Raw genomic sequence first — 19,638 nt, 5'->3', positions numbered from 1 at the left:
CATTGTTGAAAATCTCAATAATCGTCTTATTGTAAGCTTAACTAAGTCGTAGATCTTCAGAGAGTGGGAAATTTTACTAGGAGAAAAAAAAAAAAGTTACTGGGTTTTCTAATTTTAACCAGGGCTGAGAATTATAAGTATGTGCATACCACAAGAAAACATTTCCAACCTTGCAAAAACTCAAAAGTGCTGAAGATCTTTTGTGAATCCTTTTTTAATGAAATTTCCAGACCTGGAGGTTGAAAGAACATCAGGTGAAGTTTTTCTGCTGTGCAGAATCATACCTGGTAACGCGCACCCTCCCCAACTGCCCCGACTTGTGCAGAGCTCTCTGTTCTTCACAACACTCTACTTTAGGCCAGGATTAAATGTAAAGAAACATTAATCTCCAAGGGGGCTGGGGGCTGATCATAGCATTCCTGATTTTTTCCAGGCATTCTGATTCTGCAAAGCTGTAAAGAGTTAAAACATGCCAGAATCTTGCTATTCAAGGGGGGAGAAACGTTTTTTTTCTTGGAAATTAATTTTATTACGAAGGGGTATTTTGTTTTTAGAATCATAATAGCATCCAGTTATGCTGTAGTTTCCATCTCTCTGCTTTTAGACCGCTAAATAAATTGCATCCAGTATTGCAAAAAGAGTATGAATATACTCGGTTTATTTTTCCATGTACTGGATTCCTCGGGCTGTAGGTGAGTTGCACCTTCCCCGTGGTGCCAGCAGCCGCCTGTGCCCGCAGCAGAGCCCACGCTCTCCCCCAGCCCCTGCGTTACTCTTTAAAGATGACAAAGTCCTGTGCTTCTGGTACTGCAAAACGACACCATAAATTTCCCTGATGACACCAAACGCTGATTTTTTGCATTTTATCTTTTAAGTCCTGCTTTGGATGGATCTCACATCCCGCCTCCGGTTTTTAAACCATCCCGTCCCTCTCCCGTGTCCTTTCGCTAACCCCCGCGCCTCTGGGGGAGCCAGGAGCTGGGCCAGGGCTGCAGGAGCCCTCTGCGATGCTCGGGGGGCTTTGGGGGGCTTGGTGCAACTTTTGCCAGTGCGGGGCTCGGCGACGGCGCTGCGGTGACACTCGGGTCCCTCGTTTGGTGGCCAGGTGTATTACCAGCGGGCGGGTGTGAAACTGCAGTTTGGATGGCATGTGAGAGTCGCAGGGAGCATTCAAGGCAAAGGCAGAGTTTAATAAATATACTTAATCATTTATGTTTTGACCTTAACCCAGACTCGCACTCAGACACGGAAAGCAGAGAGTTGGAAACGTACTTTGTCAAGGCTCCTTTGGCTGCTGCAGTGGTAACACAGGGCAGCCTTGCTCTGAGGAAAGGCAGATCCTTCAGAAAGGAGAGTAAAAGGTCAGAACTAATCCAAAAGGACAAGCAGTGTATGTCTGTGTGTATATTGGGTTTCACATATGAAATCCAGTCATGATAAATCTGGTGGCTTTAGAAACATCTACTTTGATTAATGAAAACATAGTTCCCATAGACCATGGGTTTCATACTTCAAAGTTCTCCTGGATTTAGGACCTTAGGTTTTGCTTATTCATATAACATGCAGGAAACTATTTTTAAATGAATAAGGGAGGTTTTTTTTTTAAAAAAAAAGGCAAATGTTTCAACATCGGTGGTACAGATAGACTGGATAATAGGGAGCAAAATTAACAAACAGCAGACATTTTATTATGCATTTTACAATAATGTTTACATTCTTTCCTCTATATTTGTTTTTCCTTGAAAAGATTTATGTATTTATAAAAATATCTCACTGCTCCAGCTCTGAAAATTGCAGCCTCGCTCACATTTGAAAGCCTTCACGATGGCTGTGATCGCTGGCCATGCTCCTAATCATCCCAACTGCTTCTCCTGAGCCCGTGGTTAACCCCTTGTGCAGGACCGGAGGAGACAGCGTTTGTCGGGGTCGTGGGGAGGAGGAAGAGGGCGAGATGGTCCCTAAGGACCTGCTGAGCTTGCACTGCTGCGATTCTGAACGTTGCCATCCATCGCCTTGGCTGGCACCCCGAGCATCGGACATGGGCAACGGCTGGGCAACCCCGTCCCCGCAGAGCCGCTGGGCATTGGGGGTCCCAGGGCCACGCCACCACCGGGCTCGCTCCTCCCAGCAGCTGCATGTCTGCTTAAAACTCACTTAGAAATAATGACAAAGGAATAAACAGTATTTTTGTTTACAAGTCTGTAGTGCTGAGGAGGGACGCAGGAACCTCTCAGCCTCGCGTAGCCAAAAGTTCAAAGGGATTTGAAAGTGTTCGTTGCCTGTGGGACTGGGCACCCCGGCTGAAGTCTCCATTAATTAAACGCACTCACAGGATACAGAGCTGGTGAGTAACGTCCTGTTTATAGCAGAACTCTGAGCAATTCTGGAAAAAAAGAAACTCCGTGGGAGGGAAGATGACAGAGAAATAGAGTTACTTGCAAAGGCCGCAGCTCCGGCCATCGTTTTGAAAGGCAATTATTAACCCTCACACCTTGATTTAACAGCCGTGCACGGAGGTGAGGTGGTGTAAACCCTGCCACGCGTAAGGTGACGGGCACGTGCCGTGGGAGAGCGGGCAGGCAGCGTGTGAGCCGTGCAAGGGCGAGGGTCAGCGGTGCGTGCCGCCGAGCACGGCCCCGTGTTCAGAAGGCAGATATGGGGCAGGCTGGGGGGATCCCACCTCCTCCACGCTTAAATAAGGCGTTTGCACAGGTCCCCGTTCAAGTACTGAGAGCTGCTGCTTTGCGGTGTTGTCCCTGGAGCAGCAAAGTTGTGGCGTGGAAGCGAATTGGCAAACCCTGTAGGAAAGTTCAGCCATTAATATTTAAACGGGGTAGGTTACAATTTGACTCACTACTTTGGGCAAGGAATTTCCACGCGCTGGTTCCTCGCACGCCCGTGGGGTTCTCGCTCCTGGCCAAGGCTCTTCTGGGTAGCTCTGTCGTGCTCACGCTGTGGTTACCGGTGTGTCTGGTGCCAAGCGGGTCGAGACTCCCTTCAAAGTCTGCTCCTGCTTCTGAAAGGGACAGAAAAGGCAGGGGCTTCGTGATGGGCAGCCCCTCCGAGCCCACCTCAGTCGAGCCCCAGGGTCCGCCGTCCCCGGGGGTCAAACCCCCATCCCTTTCATGAGAAGGATGCGTCTTTTATCGGTTAGAATTGGCAGGTCGTTCCTCTCCTATTTACTCTGTTATTTTTGCTCATACGTATGTTGCAATATGCAAGGTGAGGCTCAAAACTGTCAAGCTCTTTAATAGAACCATTACTGTATTTTTGGAGAATGTACTCTTTTTGATTTACTGTTCCTTAGAAGACAGGAAATGGAGCTACTTGATTTCATATTTTAAACAAAGCCGTCCAGAGGTTTAATGAAAAAAATTTCCCCTGGCTTTCGAATTAAAGGGCTATGGTGAAAGATTTAGCTTAGCTATTTTGACTTAGAAAAATAACACGCTAGAAGCATTAAAATATTTTGTAAAAATACTTTTTACTACTAGATTTTTCAGAGAAGAAAATAAGCTTCTCTGGTTTTCTCGGTCTTGGTTGGTAGGGCTGTGAAATGAAAGGACGTTTCCAAGGTTTCGCGGGTTGTTTGTGTTTTTTTTTTCCTTCTGTAGAATTTATTTTCCTTTTATATTAAAAGCCTTGAAACAATTGCAATGAAAAAGACAAATCCTGTGCTTCTAAGCGAGGTAATTTGGTATGAGTAATAACAGAAGCCTTTCCATTAATAAAATGCGAGAAACATTAAGCAGAAAGATGAGGGGCCTGATTCTGCTCCGTCCGCAGCGGCGTGAGTAAAGGGCAGCTCTCGTTGGGAGGCAAATGTCAGGGGAAGGACAGAAGCGGGAGATCAGTATCAGGAGAAAATTAAAGTTTTAATAGGAAAATCCTGCGTGTAGAGCAGAATTAGCTTGGAGTGTTTGGGGCAGCGTAAAGCTAAACACGCTGGGACTGCAGAACAAAGCACTTTCAACCTAGATGTTGGAGCCAAGGTTTCTGCTCGTTCCGTTTGGTTTGATTTGGGGTTGGTTTTCATTTGTAGCGCAGGGGATCTGGGGCAGTGCTTGGGCATCACACAAAGGAGGCTGATGGTCTTAATTTCCACCAGTTTCGTCTTCAGTAAATAAGGGGAGAAGTAATTGTTCCGCTAGCTTGAAAGCACCATGTGATAGGATGAAATACTGACACAATTTTAAGTCAATGGGATTTTTTTTCAGCAATTTTATGAGGTTTCACCAGGATTTCACTAGTAATTGCTTGGATAAAATAATACCTAATTTGCTTCTTTCTTGAGTGGTTTCTAAATGAATTGCTCCTTTTAGGTGGAACCCGTTCCACCACCAAAGCTGTATCAGAGGTCTGGGGGACAGAAGAAAGGCTGGGCTTCACACATCAAGGTCTGATATTGGTGGCTGTCAGTAGGATTTCAGCGGTTTGTCAGGAAAGGCACGGGGCAAAGTCTGCCTTCTCTCAACCCCTCAGTAATCCTCTGAATCAGCAGCAGCTTTCTCGGCCGCCTGGATCCTGCAGTTACATTCTGGCTGCGGGTTTTGGGGGATTTTGAGAGCAGGACACTCCACTGAGGTTTATTTGTAAACTTCTCTCTGGCTGACGATGAGGAATTTGATACGTTATCAACCGAGATACTGGGATTGAAAAGGGGAGAGCAAGGCAGCCAGAAAGAGATTACGATTTAATAAATAACAAAGATATGGTCAGCTGCTATCAGTGTAAGTTTAAAGCCATTAGCTCGTGCACCGTTGGTAACGATGAACATAGGGCAACGCACCCCGAGGCTCCTGGGCAGCAACCAGCCCATCTGCCATTTCCTGCACTTCACAGAAAAATTTTTCAACGTGTAAAAATACCCAGGACCTAATTGAGCCTTGAGAAAATGATGTTACTTTGATACATCTGCTGCTGCAGTGGCCGGAAGAATGGGAAAGTCCATGACAATTGGTCTTGTTTTTCCTGAAACAGTTTTGTTTCACATCGGAGAGGGACAGAGCCCAGGGGTTTATGGTAGGAGAGGACCTGCCTGTTCAAGCAAGGTCCCATTTTCTACCCCCATACCCCAAGTATCCTCAGTCGCACATCTGCATGTTCAGCTTTACGTGGAACCGTTTTTCTCAATGTGTATATTGAAATGAGGAATTCTGTGAACTCCACTGCAACGCAGAGCAGATGCCGGCACCCAGAGCTCCTCTGCCCCCGCCGCTCGTTACTCACAGGCAGGGCCATCCCCTGGGGGTACAGAGGTGGCCGGTGAACCACAGCTGGATGCCTGGATGTGAATGGTGTTGCCAGATGTGGACTCCTAACATGGAGGAGGAGTGAAAAGGGAGGACAGATAAAACTAGAGCTTCACCAGCCTTACGGGGTTTTACAAGAAAACTTTCTGGGCAGTTAATCCCTCTAACCTGTATTTACATTAACGCTTGCAACCTCACACGTTGCTGCTAAGAAGTTTTGGCAGCTCTTGGCCCTGATTGCAGAGGTAACGCTGCACTTGTCTCCTCTGCTCTCACTCAAGTATCTCAGGAGCCAGAGACCGGCGCTTTATGAAGTTTCTCCCCGTACACGTATGCAGGTGTCTTGGCAGAGCTTCAAAAGCCATTTGCCTTATTATTCATATGTCTGCTTATAGGAGCAGAAATGCTCCCATTTCTCACTTTCAGAGTAAGGGCAGACACTAGGAAAGCAGAGATTTCTCATCGGCGCTTCTGGCACAACCCTGCAAACCCGCGGGAAGTCGCCATCTCCCTGGGGTTTTGGGATGTGGATTTAAAAGCCCCCCCGGTAGCTCTCCAGGTACATGAACAGCCCTTTCAAAAACAACTGAAATCGGTGGAGTCTGGGAGTATATGCAGAGTAGGGGTCTCAGGGTTGCATGAAACCACAGAAGGATTACTTGAAAAAAGAAGCTTCAAAAAAAGACCAAATTTTGCTTTTCCTCCTGTGGTTAGGATAGCTGACAATATGGAAACGTTGCAGAGACTTAAACATCATTGAAATTGCTTCACCTCCTCACTGCATTTCCTCAAACAAGCTTCAAGAACCCTTGCTGTAAAACAAATTAGTAGACTGGAGTAACCTTATAAATCCAAAGACCCATTAAAAGTTGAAATATTTGGTCGTTCCTCCTCTCGGTTTAAACTGGGATTCATCCAGAGTTCAAGTGCATGTATCACAGAAGAGCCACGGTCCCATTTTGTAGAGGTCCATTTTCGCGTTGATGGTTTTCTAGTGCCAGGAATCTACTCTGCAGCCAGGCAAAGAGATAAATCAAAGTTGTGCGCGCCGATGAAATTCAGGAGCCAGAAGTCACCATTGCAGCCCATATAAATCCCTGAATGCCAGCCCCGGTGCTTTTGTCCATGCCATTAGAGTTCAAAATTATCTGCCCCTCTTTGCTGATGTATGGATTAACCGGCTGCCCGAGTGTTTACTAACGGTTATCACCCGGTACTTTGGACGTTATCAGAGGAAGGGACGCCTGCCGCGGGGCTTGGTCTCTCACCCTTTCTATTACCACCTGTCAGTGGCAGGGAGTGTGCCGTGAAGCTGTACAGTCACAGGCTACAAGTGTAGATAGTTTCTGACGGCTGATCAAAGGGGAAAACCAAAGGCCTGATAACAAGGACGTGTTTCATGTACTTTTAACTTTGAGGAACATTGGCATTTGCATTTTTTCCCCTCGGTAGGCTGGCAGAAACCAGGCACAATAAATGCTGCATATTCAGTTACCTAATAGTTGAGTAAATGGTATGTGCTTGAAGCAACAAAGCATAACTGTAATCTTGTTCCAAGTGGGAATGATTTAAGTAAGCCTTCGCAGAAGACTTGCTGCATAATAAAGTAGAATAATTTTAATTTGTACTTTGAAGTGATCTTGAATTCAGAATCTAATCTTTGCATTCAGCAGAACATCATACCCTGCTGTGAGTGAGGTAATAACTGCAAGTTAAGGCATTATTTTAAGTATCCTTTGTAGGTACGTGCGCTCCGTCACAATAGCCAGCATCCTCAGTAAAGCACTGGTGATGAAAGAGTCTGTGAGCTCGTGGTTGGCCTGAAATTTCACAGTGGAGGAACAGAGAAAAGCTACAGATATCCCAGCCTGAAAGAAGGGCTCCCTTTTTTCCTTTGGTAAACACACTTCCAACCCAAGGCAGAAAGTAAACCGGCCTTGCCTCAGCGGTATATCACACTGTTAGCTAAAATTTGTGCCCATTAGCAAAGACAAAATGACTTGACTGTTTCCATTGTCTGAGATGAGAAGGGCAAGAGCACTCAACAGCAGCCCAGGGAAAGACAAATCAACTTTAAAAATAACTTCTAGTTGTCTAACGTGTACTTAATAACATATATACAGCTTTTTAACATTACATGTCATTTACATCAGTGTCATTATGCTGATTTCCTGACTCTCACTAGTGTGAGACCAGAATTGGGTCTGTATTTTTAATTTAACCTTTTTACTTACAGCTGCTTGGTTAAAGCTGTTCAGTACTTAGGGCTCTGCTTGCTCCCGCTGTGCTATTAACACCAACATTTTAACTAGTGTGCTAAAATGAGCTTTTCAGGAACTCAAAATGCAAGGGCTTCTTTCTTTTTAATACAATAAATAATACGCATGGAAGGAGTTTGGTCCTGGGGTCTCCCAAACGTCTCCCGTTTGTTTGTTGAAGGTGCCTTCGACCGGAGCGTGACCTTGCTGGAGGTGTGTGGGAGCTGGCCCGAGAACTTTGGTCTCCGTCACATGTCCTCCATGGAGCACACCGAAGAGGGCCTTCGGGAGCGCCTGGCCGACGCGATGTGCGAGTCTCCCAGCAGGGACATAGTGGGATCAGGAACAGGTACAAAGAAGAGGTGTGATCAGAGATCACGTACATCTCACCCAATGGTGATTTTTATTTTTTTTTTTTAAGTTTTGCTTTTCCTTTTCTCTGTACTCTACCTCTCTGATTAATTAACTTTTATGGGGATCTCCCTTAGTGTGAGATAAGTCATTTATAAAAAGAAGATAGCGGTAGATCATGTAAACATGGTCTGAGAAGCCTGAAGTGACTTGAAGAAAAATACCGGTGCTTGAAGCTTCCTTACCATGTAGCTGTGACAAGGGCTCTCCTCCCTCCCCTGCCAAGGCAGGACCATCCGAGTCTCTGTGTAGACTGCTGCCCTTACCCGCCCTGCTCCAAACAATGTCATAATCACACACATCCTCATTTTGTGTCCTGAATAGAGCCGCTGCGAAGCGCTGGTTCTGTAATCCAAATTAATCCATCTTCATCAGTGTCCATTATATTGATAAATTGTATCATCTGTTTAAGTAAATGGAACGGCACGTCAGAGATTACGCTGCTCAGAGGGGGCCCAGTGGTAGGAGATGCTCAGAAATATTAAAGCACAGTTACTGTGGTTTTATTATCTCCATTAATTTTGACTTGTTTTAAAAAACACCCTCTAGTAAAAGGACTAGGCCCATCTTTGATCCATCCACCATTTGTGTTGTGACTGGCAGCTAATAGTAATGGTGGCTCCTAACATCAGCTGCCAGCTCACTTGTCACTCTTCTGGCAACTTGCCTGGGAAGGAGAAAGAGGACAAGCTCCAGCAGGAACGTAGGGGTGTGCCAACCTGTGGACATTACAGAAAGGCTGCACAGAGCAGAAGCTGTCTCTTCCTTTTGCTGTTGCCCCCATGTATTGCTGAGGGCCTTGTGGTCACCAAACTGCTGCTACCTCCCACAGTCTGGAGGAGGAGGCTGCAAAGAAGCAGAATTTAAGCCCTGTATGTAGGTACAAATAGCAATGACCAAGCTGCTGAGCGGTGCTGAAGCATCCTTCATAGCCCAACTTGTCACCTTGCAAACTGTCTTTCCTCTGATTCCCTTCTTGAAAAAGATGGAGTCAGGAGATGGTTTAAGATTTGGTATTAACAGAAAGAGTTGGTTGAACACTAAGTATGGTCTCAGTTACAGACCTGGTACAAATTCTCACCAGCTTGTTGCCTTGGATGAGGCACTTAATGTGCTCATGACTCCATCACTGCAGTGAGGACAGAGATGGCTCACATTGCTGGTGTGGAGTTTAGTCAGCTCGTGCCTGCAAAGGGCTGTGAAGGTGGAAAAACAGGCTGTGAAAATGGACAAAGGCACATATTTTGTCACTTATTGACCCATACTGTGATCAGAGTGAACCTCGGGGTGGTATCCACTTCCGATAATGGGTCAGCTCCCCTCCGGCTGTGTATGTTAGGGGAAAGGTGAGGGGAATACCTTCTCTGAAAGCTGAAGCCATCGAGACGTGCCAGGTTAAGGTGACTGACTTGACATTATATTACATTGTAAATCGAGAACTTTGTCAGAGACAGAGGTCTATGTTTTCCTTCAATTTTCACCAAACCCAGCTGATAGCAGTGAGTGCCAACTTCTTTGGCATAAGATCAGGCTCACAGTACTGCAGGTGTAAGGACAGAAAGGAACTGTTTATAGAGATGCCATCACTGAGCTAAAATTAATCCAAAGAGATTTCTCCCTGCTTTTACTCCAGGCACATAAATATTCATGGTGAGTGTAAGATAGATGCCATCTCAAAGCAGCAAACGTAAGCAGGAATAGTGAGTAACATGAACATTGACCCAGCTGACCCCATCCCACTACCCTCCTCTTGCTGTCATTACGCTCTGTGTTTCCTTGCCTGCCGTGGGATTCTCTCTATCACTAACATACTTTATTCTCGGGATTTGGGCATGTGGTGACTCAGTGCAGCAGAGAAAACCTAGTGATAAGGCTGTGAACTCTTGTGCCCTTTCCACTTCCATCCCCTCACGGCTCTTGAGCTGTTCTTACCAGATGGCCATAAAAAGTCCTCTCCTGCTCAGAGGATACCTGGAAAGCTGCACTGGCCTAGGGAGTCGGATAGCGCTCGCTGCACCGTGCGTGGCTGCACGCGTGGCCGGCTGCCAACCAGCCGTTTGTCAAGCTGTGGAGCGGGGTGAAGGGCAAGCATCTGTCTGATGGGTAATAAATGGGGAAAGATAAGTTTGGAGGTACATCACCCTTGCTTCAAAGAAGAGGTGTCTTTGTTGGCTCATAACAAGTAGGATAGTTTTCACTTCCCCCAAACCACTTACATCTTAACAAACCTAAGGCTGAGCTGAATTATCTCTGGAAAATGTTCAGTTTTCTAGCCCAGCTCTTGCTTCCTTGGATTCTCTTCTGCCCACTCACCTCAATGAAATGATAGCAAGGAGTTCAGCAGAGAAGGACGCGGTAAATTTGCTTGTTGGTAGTTGATTTATATATTGGCAGTGGTTCCAAAGACAGTGTTTATATTTCTGTATTGGACTTAAAATTATGGAAGTTATAAACCTCCCTCTAATAATCCTAAAATGACTTATTTTAACTTCTGCATGTCTTTAGCCCCTGTTTGTGCTCCTTGGATTCTCTTCAGTCCTTAAATACATTTTACAGAGATTTAATGAAACTTGCAAAGTCTCATTTGAACTGAAACATGAATTAATGACAATTTCTAACTCTGAGCATGAAGATATGTGCATGTGTAGTGCTCGGGTCCACTGCGTGGACAAAGACAAAATGGGCAATAGGGTGGGCAGTGAGACTTTATCAAGTGCTCAACTGGTCCTGACATGCACTTCATGGCAAGAGATAAATAGATTCTTTTAATGCCTTAACTGTTAGGACATAGCTGACACGTAGATTTATTTAGTAATCAGGACTGATATGCTGCAGCAGGGCGGAGGAAACGCGTGCTCGTGGTACACAGACCACTTTGGGGAGCAGATATTCACAGCGTCTTTGTTTCTTACCCAACCCATTGCATCCAAAGCAGGGTTGGCAACGCCTCCCTGCTTCGGTGGTCCTGGCTATGGGCAGAGGCAGAAATGACCCACAGATTTGGTTATACAGGAAACATCAAACTGGAGGATGTTAAAAATATGAGGAATAATCAGGCATTTGCAAGGAAGGGGAATTAGATGGCCTGATGGGTCTTTTCCACCTCTGGCTCTGGCTGCTTGCCAGGGGCTGTCGGACAGTGGATGGGAGAAGAACCAGGTCTGGAAGACAACCCACCAAAAATCTACTTTCTTCATGACCTAAATGATAACTCCAGTCATCCAGCTAGTTGACTTGATTGGGAAACCAGCTTTTCCCCTTGTTATCCAATTATCCAGACGACCCATGTCTATCTTAAGTGGAGTCTGCTGTACATAGGCTGTCAGCCTAGATACACATTTAATTCCAAAGAAGGCGTAAATTGGCAAAGATGCAAAAAGATGTTTTTTGCTGTTTCAGTTTCTGTTAAGCTGTCATTGAAAAAAAAAAATGAAGGTCTGCTCAAAACATGTTAGTGGTCAATGACCTCCTTTGCTTGCAAAGCTTTGTTTTCAAGCAGCTACAATATTTACATTTGCAGTATAGTTTCTGAGTATGTGCTGGAGCTTCACATTGCATTCTCGAAGGAGAAAAAAAAAAAGAAAAGCTAGTATTGTGATTTATGAAACTGTGCTTCCAGGAGACAAATATCTCTGACAAGATTCCACTCAAACTGGACATGCAGAAGTTGCCAGCCCAGGCTAGAAATCTTTCCCTCCAAAAATACTGTAATCAGTAAATCCTCTGATTTATGTATTCCTTCAACAAGGACATTTCTTAAGCTTTCAAATGTATTTTGGTCATTTCTAGGTATAATATTGAACATTAGGCTATCAAGGGGGACCAGGCCTTTACAGTCTGAGCAGCAGGACGTTATCTGAAATTTATCTATGGAAGACTCTTTCTGTGGCTGTCCCTGTTTCTGTACCATGGGAGTTAAGTGTGCTGAAGCCCAGGGGACAGATCCCCATATATATAAAATATATGTATATAAAAATATATAAATATATAATATGTACATAATATATATTTTTTTTTATATATATATAAAATAAGTATTCATCACTGCTCAGGTTATTTTGTCAGGATAGGCAATACTGCAAGCTGCTTCTAGTGATAAATGAGCTGCTGCCACTGTCAGACCCCTGTTTTTTGTGCCGGAAAGAGCCTCTAGAACCCGAGCAGCTGTGGAGATGCAGGATGGGGCTTAGTGTGTTTGCAGTGGGCGATTCCAGTCCGTGCCCATCTGCTGCGTTTTCTCTGTTACAATTCGTTTGGCTGCATGAATGTTGTACTTACATTCATATCTAATTTATTTTGACAAAGCATACCCAAATCCACATTGCTGCAGCGTTCTACAAGTGGTGGAACTGTTCTGTGGATGTACACGAGTAGAATTGCTTTTTGTGGGCATGTATCCTTTTTTTTTTTAATTCATCATGAAATCCAGTACCCTGTGATGGTTCAGTTTACACTGTGGTTTGCAGAGCAAAATAACTTCCTTCTCTATCTATCCTGTCTCAGGAATGCATATGAACTTGCAGTAAGAGCCTATATTAAAAACTGCAGAGCACCCCCCAAATTTTTCATCCGGGAACCAGCGCTATAGGTCTGAACAGGGAAGGATGCGAGTATGGCACCATCAGGGTCAATGCAGCCTGCAAGGTTTGAAGAATTTAAAGCAAGGTGTTTACAGCCCATTATAAAGTTTCAGAAAAAAAAAAAAAAGAGGGTATGGCTCATTTTCTTCTGAAACGTCCAAGCCTGGCAGCTACCACCTGCAGAAAGCCACTGGTACCGCAGTGAGGTGCAAATGCCGCTGAGCACCCTGCGCCTGGCCCTCAGAAGAAACCACCTGGATTCCTTCCAAATTTCGTGAACAAACTCATAATGCGATGAAGGAATCTCGTATGTTGAAGCAAACTCTTTAACCTGATTAATGGGATGTAAGTAAGTGGAGCTAATTAGACGTGCTGTTAGGGAATAGCCCGTACGAAACCCGGGGTCGGTGCTCAGGGCAGTTGGGATCCTGGTCCCCAGCCAAAGCCATGTGGTTACACCAGCCTGAGCCTAACTCGGGTGTTGACACCTTTGAGCTTTGCAGGGGGACGTTTTTGATTATTTTTATGTGAAATTTGTTGTTTGGAGCAGTCACATGCTTTCTGGCGTGCGTGGCTGCGGTGGGAGGAGGGTGAGCCGCTGCCCTCCGAGCCCGAGCAAGGAGCAGCCTTCCTGGGGTTTTCTGAAAGAGAAAATGTCTGTGGTCAGAGATGAGCAGCCACCTGGACATAGATGTACCTGTACATTTAGTTTCAGGAATAGCACTAGCCCTGTATGGAGTCAGAGCTCCTATCAGTACCTTTCCATCCCTTCCTTCCTTCCTTCTTTCTTTCCTTCCTCTTCCTTTTAATTTTTCTGAGACAATTTTTCCCTTCCCTCTCCTCAGTTGGTCTTAATCCTAACCTGGGCATGGGATATAGGAACACAGAACAATTGATTTTCCCTCTGAAGAGCATTTCTGCAAAGAGATTTCTGCACAGGTTCAATGCAAAACCAGCTGGGGCAGCAAACACAGTGGCATATCCAATAACACTGATGCTAAAAGCAGCCTTTGAACTTTCTGAATATTCATCCTGGGGTCAGAGATTAAATTACCCCCTCAGATAAGTCTAAGAGCTCAATGCAGTTCTTTCTACAAAAGATTTATTTGGATGAGCCTCATTTAAAAGAGATTAAAATTGAGGGCTCTTTAGGAGCCACCATTTTTGAAGCGCTGGGTAAGAGCAGCAGCGTTTGCATCGCGCACGTTTTAACACGGTTTTATTAGTTATTTCTCACATGCAACACACAACAGCGCAGATGCAGGACATGAAGCACTTCATGGGCCTCTCGCCCCGTCCTGCCCGCGCCAGGGTCCCCGGAGCAGCCCCGTCCCCCAGCCCTGCCAGGGCCAGCGAGGGCATTTCCAACTTGCCAGCCATTTCCCAGGTGTCCAAATCCAGCTCACCACCAGCCCCGGGAGCTTTTAGTGGAATTTCTTCCAGGGTGTACATGATTTAAGGGGGTGGGGGGATGAAGGCTGATAGCACAAATGGTTCTGGTGTGGATTTAGGTTCATTGCTGTTCGTAGGAAAAGTCTGCTGATGTTTCTAAAGGGAGCACTGATACCACGAGACAACTCTGACTTTCTGCCATTCGATAACAGCTTGATCAACTGCATTTACTTATTATCAATTGTGGTGTGGGGAGATTCCTTTTCTTTTTCTTATTACTAAATCAAGGCATTTTTTAAGAAATATTTTATTTTTGATACAGACACAGCCGGTGAAGTAGCAGTAAAAAACATCACCACAAAGAGGCACATGGCTTTGAAATGTTTTGGTATGTAACATAACTGTATTGTTATCAGGTCTTAACTTTTGCACAAAGAATATTTCTCCTTGTTCTAAAAGCAAAACCCTCTGTAGGCTTTCAAAGGGTTACCTACATAACATGGTTGTAGGGGAACAAAACAAAAAATATCTAAGTGTGTCAAATCATTTCACAAATAAGGTTGTTCTATTTCTCTCCTTAAACGAACAAGAGTTTCTTTGATTTTTTTTTTTTTAAGTCAAATTTAGGATTCTGCTGTTCAGAGCAGAGAGGTCACAAGGCCCTAATGTATTTAGCATTGACTGCCCTCTCTTGTAGTGCGTCTATTAGTCAGTAATTTGATTTGTACCTATTCATTTGCAGTCCCTGCAGGAGCTCTGAGCTGGCCCCAAGTATAATTGGTGCTGTCTCTATTTTTACATCATTAGATTAGCCCCGACTCCTGGCCACTTGTTGTCTGCGCTTGTCTGTCCATTTATACAACCTAATGTAACACAAAATTCATTACTGATCACATTACTTTCAACTCTGAAGCCAGCTTTGTGATAAACATTTTGTTAACCCTTTCTTGCCAGCACACAGACCTGGGGGATAAATGCACTTTCCCTTTGCAGAAAAATCAATATCATAATAAAACAAAGTGCAGTCACATTTCTAGATTTGTCATTCCTCCTGGAGAAAGAAATGGGGAGAAACATATATGAGATGACTAAATGATGTCTGCATCCAGGCATCTCACTCTGCTGTATATGAAATGAGCTCAGCGATGTCCTTTCTACTAGAATATAAAGAACTGACACGAGATAGGGCCAGCACTCAATTTAAAACTTAATTTCTTACTCGTTGTTCTGCAAGTGTTTTAGCTCTTCTGTGCAGGCTGTGATCAGGTTATGACATTATTGGAACTGGACATTTTTCTTCCAGTGCTTTGTCTCAAAGTAGTTAACAGAGAAACAATTCCCTTTCTCCATAGAGATTTGTTATTGCGTTGGGTTTTGTTTTTGTTTGCTTTGGTTTGTGGTTTTTCTTCCTAATGATTAAGCAAATTAATTTTCCTGCTGCAGTACTGCAGCATTTCACAGGAGAATGTAAAGCTCCCTTCTGTCTAGCTTGGCTTTGCTCACAGGTGGCCGTTTTGCCGAGTACCCCCTAAAGCGTTAAGCTTTTTGCATCACTGAGGTTTCTGCTATTGATTTCAAGGGGAACAAGAGGAAAGCCACGGTAGGTATTCATTTAGGCCTGATTCTGCAAAGGGCTGAGCATCCTCACGGCTCTGTCTGCAGCGTCATGCCCAAGAGGTGATGCTTGCTCTTCAAAGAACTATAATTTGGTGCATGCAAAAGCTGTTGATTTTTAACAGTTTTCTAAATTCATTTTCTGTTTGTACAGCTTGGCTTGGGAATCTGTTATTTGGGGTTTTCTAAATATTTAGAAACATTTCTCAGTGTTTATTAAATCTTCCCTTTAAAAGCCCAAGTTCTGAAGCCTGCCCCACACCAAGCGGGCCCGCGCCGAGCAGGGTGCAGGAGACTGGCAGACTACAGGATTTTTCCATTTCTAGTTTCTATAATTACCTTGTTATTCCTTTTAGGATTCTTTGCACGGTATTTTTATGTAGGATGCAACTTAGGGCAAGCGTATCTCTCTTAGTAAGTATAAGAGCCCTCATCTCCCAGCATTTGAACCAGGACTGGTATTTTTACAGCTGTTTTGTGAGCCAGAACTTGCTGCAGCTGCTGAGGTGGTGGCAGAATAAAGACAAGACAGTTCCTCTCCCTCCTCCCAAGCCTTTCGGTATTGTGCTGATTTTTACAGGAATTCTTTGAAAGTTTGAGCCTTTCATTGTCTTAAAACAACGTGCAGCCAGTTTGCCAGCTCCCCTCCCTGCCCATGCAGAGCATTAACATCACACTGGTGCCAAGGGCATCTACCATTCCCTGGGCTGGGAAAGGACGACGGCCCGAGTCGTTGCAAAGCTCCCATAAACTATGCGTTGCCTTCACCAGGGGAGATGGGAGAGGAGGCTGCAGAATGGAAACCCATTTATGCAATTAAGCAGTCGAACTGTTAAATGAACGCTTCTTATTAGAGAGACAACAAAGTATGAGTCACCAAACAGCAAAACAGGCATTAACACAGCAAAACCCCCAGCAATAAATGGAAGGTCAAAAGCTAAAACAATTAAAATGTTCCAGTGTGAGCCAACCCTCTGGCCCTGCAGCTTTCAGGCCACTCAGCCACAGAGGCCCCTCTTCCACCGCGGGATCTGCTCCTCACGCTTCGGCATCAGGAGGCACAAGTCCTTCGATGGGCTCCCAAAGTGCTACTTCCGCCAGCTCCAAGGGTCTACAGCTACCTGAAAGGAGGTTGTAGCAGAGTGGGAGTCGGCCTCTTCTCCCAGGCAACTAGTGATAGGACGAGAGGACACAGCCTCAAGCTTCGCCAGGGGAGGTTCAAGTTGGACATTAGGAAGAATTTCTTCTCAGAAAGGGTCATTAGACATTGGAAGGGGCTGCCCAGGGAGGTGTGGAGTCACCATCTCTGGAGGTGTTTAAGAAAAGACTGGACATGGCACTTAGTGCCCTGGTCTAGTTGACATGGTGGTGTCAGGGCAGTGGTTGGACTCGATGATCCCAGAGGGCTCTTCCAACCTGATTGATTCTATGATTCTTCTCCCACCCGTTCGGGTGCCATATCATCCCCTATCATCATACTGTAGTCTGCAGCCCTGCCATCATCTCTCATCACCCCCGTGCGTTTCTCTAACAGAATATCAGACAAATAGTAACCTGATTTTGCCGATAATCTAGCCTTGCTGTCCACAGTGGAGTCTAAGAATATCAGGGCTTGGGGCCGTATCCGTGTTTAATGGTGGTGGGGTTGGCTATCTGATGCTCATAGCGTGTCTAGTGGAGATGGTCAGGCAGAAAGTGAGATGGGGGGAGAGAGGGCAAGGGGAAAGGAAAAAAAAACCCAGAGGGGATTTTGGCTGGGGAAGGATCTCCCTGATGGATGGGGAGGGAGAATCCCTGGGGCGCGTCCCATGGGACCGGCTCTGGTGGCTGCCCCAGGAGGAAGCGGCATCGTGGCCGGTCCCCGGCGGTGCTGGGAACGGTTAGTGCTCCTTGAGGTATATATCGTAATTTGTGGTATGAAAAGATTAGCTTTCCTTCCATTCCTAGCCTGCTGTCTCCCCACCATGGATAATACATAAAACAGTAGACTTTTATTCATTAACATTTATGGGAAAATGTTAATATTAAACTGTAAGTGAAAAGCCCTATCTTATTGAATTCTTCTGCTGTGTTATTGGGAGCCTAATTACATTTTGCATTTAAATAAAAACCAGATGACGTTCAGGACAGTCAGGCAAGCATTCTGTAAGTGAGAATTTATCTTGCGATCTGGGTAAACAATGTCTCATCATTTAACAGTTATTATAAATAATGGGTTTTTAAGCACTTTGCTGGGAGTTCATATTGGCTCCACACGGATTGCACTAAGGGAGGGAGAATTTCAGTGACATCTTCCAGGCATCCGGTGAGGAGGAATCATATCCTGAGCTCACTTCTCAAGCTGCAGCCGTTTTCATCCTCCTCTGTTTATTATTGCTCAATAGTGTGTGCACAATCGCCTGACAAAAAAAAAACTTAAGAGTAAGAAAAATGAGACATCAGTTGGAAGCATTTTGGAGATGGTGCTGCCCCGGCAGCAGGGGAGGGTGTTCGGGACCCCTGCAGAGGTTCACACAAGTGGCTGAAACCTTCAAAGGCAGATTCTTTCTGTAAAACGGGTGTGTAAAAGCTGTGTGTTGAAATAAAGATGTTGAGGTAAAACGTAAAGACAAAAAGGTAATAGGCTGGCTCCTTTTTTCTGTGTTTCTGCTGGTGCCCTCTTAAATGGCATCACTGGTAATCACATGCTTGGTAACGCGTGAGCTAATTTAGAAAAAGAGTAAAACTTCTAAAAAATGTAAATAGCTTTTCCCCCACTTCTGTTGTTTGTCTTCTGCGTCTCACTCCTGTCGCTTCTGACGAGGCGGCGGTGCTTTTGTTGCTCGCTGGCTTTTAGTCTTTGCTCCGTGGTCCTCAGGCATCAGCGGGAGCCTCTGGGATCTCTCCAAGGCGTTTCCCGGCACAGGCAGGGAGCAGCTTCCCTGCAGTCTGTCCCGCATCCCCGGGGAGGAACAAATTAGTTTGCTGTGCAGACAGAAAGAGGTGGTGAGGGGATGAATTTTTTAAGCAACCATTCACTGTTGTGAAAAGATACATAATTTGGGAGTGCCTGATGCTGGCGGGTGGCGTGTCACCTCCTGACATGCCGTGAAGCCACCCACCCTGTAAAACAGCTGTTCCAGGACGTAAACTGTTTACTGCCTTTTTCAATAAAAGGCATTTTATCCCATTTTCCAAGAAGACCCCCACAGCTAAGATACCATCTTTTTTTATTTATTTATTTTTGGGTATTTATTTGTTATTTCCTTGGTCAGTGACTTTCTCAGTATCTGCCGAACGCACGAACTTTGTGTTTACATCAGAAGCTGATGGTGTTGTGAAAGACAAAGGGTCAGTGTCACTTCTCTGACTTTTCCAAAGAGATTTTTCTGGGAAGGCCGCGGGCAGGAAGGTGCTGGCAGGGTCCTGCCCCGTTCCCTCTACTCCGGCTCGGTGGCACGGCGTGGGAGCGAGGAGATGCCGGTGGCTGGGGATGGCAACCATGTGCAGAACCCTGGTCGAGGTGAGCAGGGTGGCAATGGTGGCGGTTCCCTAAACAGATCCAGACGGCCCCGTGCCGGGGGACGCGGGAGCAGTGCCATGGGTGTGCTGTGGAGGGGTGCTCGCACGTGTTGCTGTTCTGCTTTTCTCCTAAGGTAGAGCACAGCATTCCCATGGACAGCATCTCCCATCTATTCCAAATACCAGCACGCACATGCCTCGCTGGGCAGCTGGGGCCAGGCTGTCAGGTGGTAATGGCGTTTGGAGGCATTAATCAAAAGACAAATTAACCTAGCAGCCTTCCTCCCTCACTTGCAGCCACGGAGGAGCGGTGGGTAGATGAGTTGTACAGGGACAGAACCCTAACCTGAAATCTGGGCGTGCTTTTTTGCTGCCACTCAGGGCTGCTTTTGTCCCCAACCTTTTAAAAAAAAAAATCTTTAGATTATATCGTGCCAGTATTGTGTTGTCTCTTTGGTTTATCTTTTGGAACCCATCAAAACGTGACAGAAAGCCTGCAAAAGAGCACAACGTGAAGAGCAGGTAGTTATATTAACTTCACTGCCAGATGCCCAAGTACAAGGCAGAATCTGCGCAGCTTGAGGTGATTTAAATTGCCTTTTCTGGGGGATGTGGCCAGAGGAATGCCTT

The 19,638-nt window shown here is 45.4% G+C and overlaps 1 protein-coding gene across 7 annotated transcripts in view; it reads left to right on the top strand.

Moving 5' to 3' along the window:
* BCAS3 (BCAS3 microtubule associated cell migration factor) overlaps positions 1–19,638 on the top strand; it is a 344,583-nt gene that overhangs the window by 314,051 nt on the left and 10,894 nt on the right. For 3 of the 7 annotated variants that reach the window (XM_068415388.1, XM_068415387.1, XM_068415394.1), the window contains 2 exons: positions 7,692–7,859; positions 14,216–14,281. In XM_068415388.1, the coding sequence (XP_068271489.1) occupies positions 7,692–7,859; positions 14,216–14,281 (234 nt within the window). Of the gene's footprint in view, positions 1–7,691; positions 7,907–14,215; positions 14,282–19,638 lie in introns of all 7 variants that reach the window. The other 4 variants (XM_068415391.1, XM_068415389.1, XM_068415393.1 and 1 more) reach the window with 3 other exon arrangements.

Source organism: Nyctibius grandis, chromosome 18 (assembly GCF_013368605.1).
Source record: "Nyctibius grandis isolate bNycGra1 chromosome 18, bNycGra1.pri, whole genome shotgun sequence".
Classification (NCBI taxonomy): domain Eukaryota; kingdom Metazoa; phylum Chordata; class Aves; order Nyctibiiformes; family Nyctibiidae; genus Nyctibius; species Nyctibius grandis.
Note: the sequence above shows the minus strand (reverse complement) of the source record. Positions and strands in the feature narration are given on the sequence as shown.